The 11294-nt window shown below is 29.8% G+C and overlaps 1 protein-coding gene across 3 annotated transcripts; it reads right to left on the reverse strand.

Moving 5' to 3' along the window:
- Positions 1-36: 36 nt before the first annotated feature.
- Positions 37-10232, reverse strand: LOC126773628 (transmembrane protein 120 homolog). 3 transcript variants are annotated; one of them, XM_050494612.1, is made up of 8 exons: positions 9999-10232; positions 9287-9405; positions 5839-6012; positions 5528-5620; positions 5051-5268; positions 4650-4873; positions 1727-1879; positions 37-251 (listed from the first exon to the last, which is right to left on the reverse strand). In XM_050494612.1, exons 1-8 carry the CDS (start codon positions 10059-10061, stop codon positions 207-209), a joined length of 1089 nt encoding a protein of 362 aa, XP_050350569.1. In that variant the 5' UTR covers positions 10062-10232; the 3' UTR covers positions 37-206. The 3 variants fall into 3 exon arrangements, with proteins under 3 accessions (XP_050350569.1, XP_050350571.1, XP_050350572.1); XM_050494614.1 differs by lacking the exon at positions 1727-1879 and adding an exon at positions 4176-4265; XM_050494615.1 differs by lacking the exons at positions 37-251; positions 1727-1879 and adding an exon at positions 2642-4265.
- Between the last annotated feature and the right edge of the window lie 1062 nt (positions 10233-11294).

Here is an 11294-nt window from a genome sequence, read left to right on the forward strand (position 1 = left end):
AAGGAAGGAAAATACTTGAAAGTATTAAACGGGCAATAATAAGAATTGAAGTTATTATTTTTTAATATAATAAACTATATTTACATCGAGAAATAACATTAATACCCACAGTCCCAAATACTTTGTTATAAGAAAATATACTGTTTAAATAATCAGATATACGAGGTATGATAAATAATTCCATTTAGATATTGACCCATCACCGACTAAGTAGTTTTTGTTTCCACTTTATTTTGCCTCCACTTTTGATCCTGTAACCATATAAATTAGTTGAGACTCGGTTTAAAGTTACTAATATACAATTAGTAAATAAACAACTAAGCAAATTACTTTTAAATAGTTCGTATCTGTATTTTAGTGATATTATTTTGTGATAACATAATATTATGCTGCAACTATTATTTTTAGTACTCATGTTTGGTAAATAAAATGTAAAAGATACGACTATTTAAAATCTGTTGAAATATTATACAAAAAGTTGCTACATTACACAAAACGCTACACTGAATACAATTACTATAAAAACATGCTCAAAATACGGTAGACCCTCCGTAATAACCCCTCCTCCCATCTACCGCTAAAAATCACAATTTACTTAATTTTTATATTCTCATAATAATACTTGACCTGACATGAGCACAATTACAACTTACTACTAAAATTTTCATAGCATGCATTTGATGTTAGACACCGCTTTGCAAAACATTACGGAAGGTCTACTGTGCAGTATGTGTGTGTAAAATACCCATGCTTGTGTTGAATGCATGATAGTTAATTATTGATATAAATATAAAGAATCTTATTCTTTATATTTTAGTGATTAAATAAAATATAATTTTCTATTCATTGTAATTATTTACTAAGATAAATTAAAATAATATTTATTATTAAAATTATATTTTTATTTTAATGCGGATGACACTTCAATAACTAGCACTATAATTCAAGTGCCATCCGCAGCAGTTGAATATAGCCTATTTCAATGGGGGCAGTAGAGATAAACAAACCATAGATAAATATGCACTGAAAACAATTACTAAAACATTCATACAACACTAATAAACTTAACTACTTTCTCCACTTTAATTTTACTTCCAAATTTCCGATAACAATTACACCGACATTACACATAACATACAGTTTTTTAGATCTCGACCAATTGTATAATGTCAGTTTAAAGTTATTTATTTATCTTTATTTCTGCCATTGAATTAGTTAGGCTATATAAATGAAAACTGTACGATGCTGTGAGGTGAAATTTCCGTTGGTACAATATTATTAATAGTGATCAGGTATGAAAAATGGTTAGTGAAGAGATGAGTAAATTATTTAAAGTGAAAATATTAGACATATCCAAAGTAAACTTTTTTGACTTTACATGCTGCTCTATTATTTTAAGAAAAGCTGATTAAAAAATATAACATCACATTAACGCTATACAAAAACCAATCGAGAAAGCACCCATTTTAAAAACTTAGTTTGAATTATATAATAAGTACCTTTATTATCCCTTTTAGCAAAACTGCAGTGTTTAGTCACCCACAATTACAAAAAATTATGTAAGACAGATTCTATGCAAATTAATATACTTAGAAAAATGTATTCTTTAAATAAAAAAATCACAATGAAATAAATATCAAATTTAAAAGTTTCACACACGAAGCCCGTTTTTCCCCTTCGCCTATAAATAAATGGATCATTTAACTGGAATGTAACGGGCACGTACCAAAACTGCGATCTCATTGGACAGACGGTACGCGATTGCACGTAATTTGTAGCGCAGTTTCAACCGCCCAAGCATTTTCTTGCGCAACAATCGTAGTATTGTGTACATGTTGCAGCAGTGCAAAATAAGGAACAAAGCCGCCAGGTAAGTCACCTGTCAAACATCGCAAAACTAAATAATTAAATAAACAAAAACTTTGCAACTAAAAATCTATTTTATTACTCAGCAATGCATAAATAAATAACAAAAAATACAGCCCCTTTATATACACAATTTTAAAATTAAATATACAAAGTAGGTATTTTAAGTACCACAACATTAATTTACAGATCTCGCAAATATTTTAAAACTAAACAATGGTTTCGATTCTCAGAATGTTGGCATGTTTAACATTACCTGTACACATTAAGAAATTTATAATGCCTGAAAGTTTATATTATCGGTTAAATAAAAAAAAAATATTATGACTAGTTCTATTAATGACAGTTTACACACTTTCAGTAATCTGAATAACCTAAACTGAAACATACATTCAATACAAATGCCTTTCGAATTAATAAAATCAAATTATTTATTTATAAAATACACACACTAAAGTGAATGTAAGGTTACAAACATTACTTTTAAAAATGTATTAGCAATCCTTTGAAATCTGTCTATATTTGAAAAACTAAGTAAATTACATTAAATATATTTGTCAAACAAAAATAGCAGAAATATATACTATATATATATATATATATTCTTGAGCACAATTCTAAAAAATAATCGTATAGTTATAGGTTTATGAATAACAAACAGTTTTTGTAATCAATACAAATTATTCCGTATTTGTGCAAATAAGACAAATTATAAAAATATATTACAATACATTTCTATTTTCGAATAACAAACAAATGAAATTAAATAATTAAGATTTTTTTTTTTAATTTAACACAAAAGAAATATACATGTTAAAAATCCAAGAAACTATTACGGTAGAGTTTCTATGAAACTTTTGGATGACGTAGAGAAACATATTAATAAAGCTTAGTAAACACGATTTATTTTTATGTAACATGAATGTATAATAACATAATCAATCGGATTCGTATATGACGACTAGAAATTATTTAAAAAAAAAAAAACTAAATGCAAATAATAAATATCTGCAAATTATTGATATGCTGCAAAATAAAATGTCTAATATTATGTAAATGCATTAATTAACAACCCATTTGAATAAAAACACTTTTTGGACCCAAATAAAGAAGGATTAACAAGGATAATAATTATTATAAAATAAATTGTTTTCAACCATTACAAATATGCATTGCGATATGGTATGTATTACAAAACTACTAATTAAAGTAGTGTATTGAAATTAATTTAGCAGACTGCAGAATAAAATCAAAAAACTAAATTTTAATAAAACATTGAAAAGCATGTGTTAAAAAAAAAGAAATGGTTATATTTACACACTAAAGAGATTCCCGACATCGTGTCATATGACGTATCTTTGCTTAGCAAATGCCAAATAATATGCAGTAATTAAATAGAATTGAACTAAATGTACTAAAAATTACACGGTCAAAACAAACTTCATACAAAAAAGGTTCAATTTGCAACTTTGCGCAGTCAAAGCATGCTTGAAGCCACTAAAATGTTGCAAAAATTCGTTGCATTGTCTAATATTGAATATAAACTGTATTTTATTGCAACACAGTAAAGTGTAAAAGAACGATGTTGCTTAGCCGTGTAGGTAAAATAATTTGCTAATGTCGCAGTAGTTAGCTGCGCAAACTGTATTAATATAAAAGTTTGTAGTTACGAAATTAAAGTATAAATCGAACAATTGAAAACTACAAAAATGCATTACAGTTTGTTACAACTGCCATTTTAATAAGGTGTAATGTATATGTAGACGAATAAAAGCCTGAAGTAGCTGATATACATATATTTTTTTTAACAAACAAGTCGAGCATAATGGCGAACATGTAAATTATTATGAACGTTAAAAATGTAACCGATAACATAATCACACAGAAATATGTCACTTAACATCAACCATTAGTCCTTAATAAAATGGCAGATTATTCTAAAAAAATAATAAAAAAATCGTGTGATCTTGTACGAAATAGTAGTTTAATCCAATACACATTTTGTACGATTAATTGCAACAGGTCATTCGCTTACAAAATAGCTTTTGAAAATCGATATAAAACAATAAAGATAAAATGACACGACGTTTTTGCAATAAGTATTATTATATCTTGCAATAATCCATTTTATGATTAATTTAGTGACTTGATTAAAAAAATAAAATGGCTTTTCATTGTTTATCAATTTATGGATATATATTTCAAGTGTGCGATTCAAGTATATAACGTTCAAGGTCACAGCAAATTGTAAACACTAGACTACATATTCGTGCGTATACGTGCGCGTCCGTCGCTCCTCAGGTGGGTACCTGCTCGTTCAGTTTCTGCGGTATCACTATGAGCGTGGTCGCCGTGTTTCCGATGCCGATAAGTAGAAACGACATACTTAACGCTGGTACCTGTTTTTTTGATTGTCATGCGAAACATCATATACATATTATAAATCATTTTGATATTATTATTATTATTGCTTAATTTTAATAGAAATGCAGATATCAACTGAAATAATCTTTAAGCAGAACAAAGTAGTAATACTTTATACTGTAACAACAGTTGCTGTCGTTCGTTCCCATTGAAATGACTCATGAGTTATCTACAATATATTTGTCATAACTTTGCATTAAAAGACTGTATACAGTCTTTTAACAAGAGAATTTTATAAGATTCTATTGTTTTATACATTTTTAAGAAGATAAATGAATATAAAGGCAAATTATGCAACCATTATATATTTATATAGCCTTAAAATAACAAAAATTAAATTACATTTTAAGTTTACATACCTGCCATGTAGCTTCTGGGTGATAGCTTATGTGGTAAAGTGTGTATGCAATGTATAGTTGGAAAACATAGCCTCCGAATAAGAATGGTAGAAGATAGGACAGCCCACGCCACATCCACGAGTGAAAACCTTCTATGGTAATATCCATGTTATGTCTAGCACCCAAAGCCTTCAGCCTGTATAACACTCCACTTTGGTATCTAAATTGCATGTATTGGACCACACCTGAAATATTTTATTTATTATTACACGTGATTAAATTTTATTCATATTTATTTATTTAAAACTTTTTTTTGACCACCACAATGTGTACTTGGAACTTTGCCAGTCAACCTCAGACCATAGATTCACTTTGATTTTGAATAAATAATTGGAGTTCTAAAATATATATATTGTACATACTTATATAAGCAATAAACCACATAAATGTGTGTCGAAACTCATTCCAGGGTTCATTCTGTGGCCAAATGAGTAGTATACCAGCTACCACAGTCGAAATGAAATGGTGCAATCGCCACCAGCCTTTTATCCTGGAGCCATTCACTTTTAGAATGCTCTCGCGAATTGTCAGAGTGCAGTAGTACCAGACTAGTAGAAATATCAATATCAATTGTAATGGCCTGAAAATATTTAAATGTATTATATTTTAATTGAAATCTATTTTTCTGTTTAAATTTTATACTTAACAAACCAAGTGTACTTAACATTTTGTATGTTACCATCGTAATTAATGGTATAAAGAGCTGTTGTAAATAATAATAAGCAATTGCGAAAGCTTCTATTGTATCAACTATTATATTCAAAGAGACAATATAGTGGACTTTTCGATTAGTAAGCAATAATAAGTAAATTAAATAAAACAAAGTCAAAAACCAATACCTGAAGTTTATCCATAGATTACCAACAGCAAGAACGAATGCTATGGCGCTCAGTATCAATTTAAATTTTTCGTATTCATCTTTATATTTAAACCTGGAAAAAATGAAATGGAAACATCAATAGTAACAACTTATTATTAATCATTTAATTGTGCAACTTTAATTAGCGGGCATTTCGTCAAACATTGATTTATCTCTTTCATCATTATTGATTTGAAATTCGAAAGAAGAAGACACGCTACTTTTAAACAAATCGAACCCATAAACAGCACATATACGAAAATTCCTTAAAATTGAAGTAACATTTCTTACTTGTCGTTTCTGTTGAGAATCGATACGTTGACGTTACCAAGAATAATTCTCAGATACAGACTGTTTTGTTTAGGTAGAGTCGCTTCAATTTCGTGCAGCATAGCTTTCCTCTTCATGATTTCCTTTTCCAAATTTGCCTGACGTTCATCCTTTGTCACACCCTTCTTCTCCATCCTGGAAATAAAAAAATATTTATAAATATTTTCTTACGAATTGAGTGTTCGTTTACAATAATATTCATAATAACTTTCCAGAAGGATCAGACACTTATACTGTGAGAATTCTAAAACAAGAAAATCTGTTAATAAAAACCGATTGTTTTATTATCTAAAATATGTAAGATTGCGTTTCGAAGACCCAGAATACAATAATACTAAATAGTTCTGTTTAGCAGTAGAATATTTGATATGAGAAGCCCTACCACTAACTTGGGACCATCTGAAAGTAGTAAAACTAAAAACTTTACCATCTATCAAATATATTATTTAATAAAGAACAAATCTGTACATTATTGTTATTAGCGTATATTTAATCAGTCATCCGAACTTATATTATGATTACGAGAGTTGTTACGCTTTCACGTATTCAATGCTTAACTGATCATCACGAAATTTTGCATATAACGTAAATGAGAAGGGTTCCGAAAAGAGATACTTCTTTTTTTGAAGGACTTTATGACTAATTAACGATAAGTCATAAAGTGCATTTAAAAAAAAGAACAGTTTCGAATATTATATACATTTTGACCTTAGGTGACAGATGTTACTTGAATATTATTATTTTACGATAAATCCGCTCGCCTTTTACACTTAGTATTTTGGAGTTTTATTTAATTTCCTTTCTTAACTAAGGTGGTCCCGGGCTGTAGTACATATCAAATCAAACTCCTTCATTCAACATATAATCATTACACTTACTGAGTGTCGAATTAGAAACTACCACCGGTTCGAAAAATTAATACCCTGACCAGAGAAGAACCGGCGAAAGAAAATCAAAGACAAATTAGTAAGAAGAAGAAAAACTAGACTCATTAGTAAGAAGTCGTATTTATTACGTTTAGAGTATATGTACTTAATAATTCACAATATAGATATTTTTAAACAATACACATTTCAATTCATGAAATTTTATTTTTCCCACGAGCTAAGTATTAACCTTGTGCTCCGAATGACTGGAAGCATAACCCATGGTTTCAAGAACTTGCCTGCGACTAACAGAGATGATAAAGTTATTGTCTGCATTATGGACCAAATCCCGGGTTAGACCTGAATATAATATTTTTTCTGACAAGAAATACTTAGGCCTAGTTTTTTTTTGTCAAGTTTTAATGACGTCAATATGCACATACCCGCATATTGGAAAGCACGTAAAGCCGTTAGCGCATGAACACTCTTCAGTCTTGTTGAATTGAAATCCTATCGGATTATAAGAATGACGGAACGACGACGGACGGAAGAAAGCATGTAACTGTGTTTGTATATCCTGATCAGTTGACTATTGAAACGCCAATGAGACCGACATCGGTCAGAAGAACATCATCAAGAAGTTATTAAGTTTTATTTGACTTTTTTGTAAATTAAATTGCATTAGTATGTTGTATACACAATAAATATAATTCTAATTTGGATTTCGGACTGAAGATAATTTGCCATAACTTGTAAAGCAAATAGTTTGTAATTTCTATAGACGGTTCTATAGTTACGAAATACCCTATTCTGCTACATCAACAAAAGTGCGTTCCGCTTATTCCGGTGCCAATATCCGGTTTGGACCCTCTGTAGTCGTAAATCGAAACAAAATGCAGAGAGCTGCAGTATCTCTTTGATCGATCGTAATTATATCAAAGAGCAAGGTACAAATTGATAATGTTGTACTAGGTACTTACGTACCCTAGTCATTTGTTTAAGTAGCAAATACATTTTATTACGATGTTGAATAATTGATTTTATAAGTGTATTCATGTAGTTTAAAAATTAAATGGATAAATATTATTGTTCTACTCATATTTAAATAATTAGCTCCGAGATGTAGCCGAAAGTCGCAAGCTTTAATATGTGTAAGCACCACTTAGTTTGAAATGTTTATATAACTGCGCAGAACGTATAGTGCACAAGTGTGTGCGAAGACACAGATGCGCTCTCTGTTTTCTATAACTCTTATAATCCGATGGGACGGCAATCCGACACGCCCGGAAAATGTTCAAGGAACAGAACCAAACTCTTATGTGCTTTCAAAAGCAAAGGAACGAACACACTTCCAACTTCTAGACTCCGGGCTGCTAATGAGAATCTTCGACCGAAATTCCCAATAACTCTATTGGCCAATCTTTAGCCCTGGGGTTAACCTACCTCTATAGCTTAAGCTACCAGACCAACGAGGCGGTTTTCGTGTCAAATTTCGTGAGGAAATAACTGGTGTTAAAACAAATTTTGCTACCTGTGTATCAACCAACCAACAATAGAGCAGTGTTGTGGAAAAACATAGCTATTTCTTTACTTCAAATGTATATTATGTCAACATAATTTTCTTTTAAATTTAATGTTAGTAAGACTTTGTTTTATTGTTAGAAATATGAGGTAGGAAAAAAGTACATTTCATTATTTTGCTAGCTACTTAATGTTAAATATATATTTATAATAGACATATATAGCTTAGTAGTGTGTTTAGTTAGCCAACTATTTTGATAAGGTACACAATCACATATTGACCTATCACTTATTTGACTTTAAAGTATAATTCTATGTATCTTATCACAGAGATATGATTTATTTATAAAATGATTTGATTATGGATGTGATTTTAATCTTAATCTTCACTCAATTACTAATTTTATTTTTATATAATTATATTATTAATTAGTTAAAATGCAAAAAAATAATAATGTTAAACCTACATAATATTTAATGCATCGGAATCTAAAAATAATAACTTCACTCAATATTTTAAATGTTTAATAAAATTTTGTTGAGTGAAATAATTAAAGCTATAAATATTAATATGATTTAAAATTCATGAGGTCTTAAAGAATATCACCAAAAAAACTAAAACAATAGGTATTTTCATTAATTAATGTGTGTGTAAAGTTTTAAAGATAATAAATAATTGATACCTATTCTTCCATCATACTATGTATATTATTAATTTGACATATTGTATGTTTGTTACTGAATCAAAAGATCAGTCAGATGGGTAATATTAACATTTACCATACAATTTCATTATGACAGGAATATGAATATAAGCTATAATTTTTTATAATATAAAAATGATATTACACATATTAAATTTCAATGAACACCAAGCAAAGCAGCAGGGTAATAGTTAGTGTATAAATTATTTAATAAAATTTTATGTTGTTAATATAAATATATATCACATGTTTCTAACAAACATGTTTATCAAATGTTTATTAAATTAAGATCAAGAATATAATGCAAATATGTCTGACCTCTTTAGAGCGCCACTTATAATCGACATGCGATATCTTTGATGGTTGAGTTCTTTTAAACATGATGCTTGCAGTTCTCCAATTTCCTCTAATTTTGTAGTATAATCTTTATTTATAACCTGAAATTATTGAACTAATATATGTAAAACTTAATAATTTAATTATACACTTGGTAATAGATCTTTGTGCAAGCCTAACTGGGTAGGTACCACCCACTCATCATATGATATTCGAATGCGAAACTTCAAGACCAAGTATTGTTGTGTTCTGGTTTGAAGAGTGAGTAATCCAGTATAGCAATAGGCAGTTCTTAGTTCTTATAGTTGATGGCACATTGAATCTTGGTGGTGTCTAGGTGGTGTTAACCATTTACATTCAGAGTGCACAATTATGTCCAGCTAACTATATTAAATAACTAAAAAAATCCTATTAGATTTAAAAAAATAAATCTCAAATATTATATTTAAATGTTCATAAATTTAATACTATAACTTATAACACATAAAAAATGAAAGTATAGACTTGTTTGTTATCTAATTAAATTTCAATTTATAAATTGAAACTAAGAGTTTCAATTATTTTTGTATGAACATTACTTCTTAAGAATACTATTATTAATGAAATATACATTTACTATAAAGCAGTCACATTAAAATAAAGAATTCAATGGGAAATTTGAAACATTTACTTGTAAAAATAGCTTTAACCGTACCTCTAATCGCTTGTAGTCAGTTACTAAATCATCCCACTCTTTTATACACTCTTCGATATCCATTTTTGTATATAATCAATTATTTATAATCGGTATTTATATTATTAAATGATTTTGTTACACACGAAATTAAACAAACAGATATATAATCATTGCTGTACTGTGCGGTAAAACACGAACATTTATTTCAAGAGAAAATGAAATGAAATAATTTAACGTCTAACCGATTACCGATGTCATCTATCAAATAAAATCACAGATAAATAATAACATGAAAGTGCAGATAATAATATTTATAGCTTACAATAGACAATAATTGTCAACTACACGTACGTACGTAATAATAATAATAATGTCCTCCAGACCGATTTCGGCCACGGCGGCCAATCTCAAGTGAGATTAGCCAACTATGCAGGAGATATTATAGTGCACAAGTGTGTGCGCAAACACAGGTGCACTCTCTATTCCCTAACTCTCATAATCCGATGGGAAGGCAATCCGACACGACCGGAAAGAGTTCAGGCGCAGAACCAACGGCTTTACGTGCTTTCCGAGGCACGGGAGTGTACACACTTTCAACTTCCAGGCTCCGGGCTGCTACTGAGAATTTTCTGACAGAAAAACCCAATAACTTTTTTATTGGCCCGACCTGGGAATTGAACCCAGGACTTCTGGGTCTGCGGCCTTATATCAAGCCACTAGACCAACGAGGCAGTTATGGTTAACGAGGTTAACGAGGGTTAGAAGGCACAGTATGCCCTCTAACCCTCACATTATGACTGTCTTTACAGGTAATATGTACTGCATGGAATTAAATTATATGTCTAGATGTGGAAAAGAAAATCATATTACCATCTTACTATATAAGTTATAGTTATTAGACGCACAATAAAATAATCTTACAGCATCCACGGGTAGCCTCCTCGACGATCTACAATAGTAAAATATGTATGTATGCTGGTGACTTAACCTTAATATTTCATTATGATGAGGAAGGGACATTAGAGACACATCACTCAACCTTCTGATTTCGTATTTGAGCAATCGAATTCAGAGGGTTGATATAAATCGAAAAAGATCACCCGGGGCTCCAGTAGGTATGGGGTTCCCTCTAGGATCAATTCTTGGTCCATTTCTCTTTCTCATTTATATAAATGACTTGCCCCATCTCTTAAGTAATAAACATGAGATGTTATTATTTGCTGATGACACTTACTTAATTTTTAAAATAAAAATAAGTCTTTCAATATATGACGAGGTAAACAAAGCCCTCTGAAATAGTACATTGGTTTATTG

Source organism: Nymphalis io, chromosome 15, assembly GCF_905147045.1.
Source record: "Nymphalis io chromosome 15, ilAglIoxx1.1, whole genome shotgun sequence".
NCBI classification, from domain to species: Eukaryota; Metazoa; Arthropoda; class Insecta; order Lepidoptera; family Nymphalidae; genus Nymphalis; species Nymphalis io.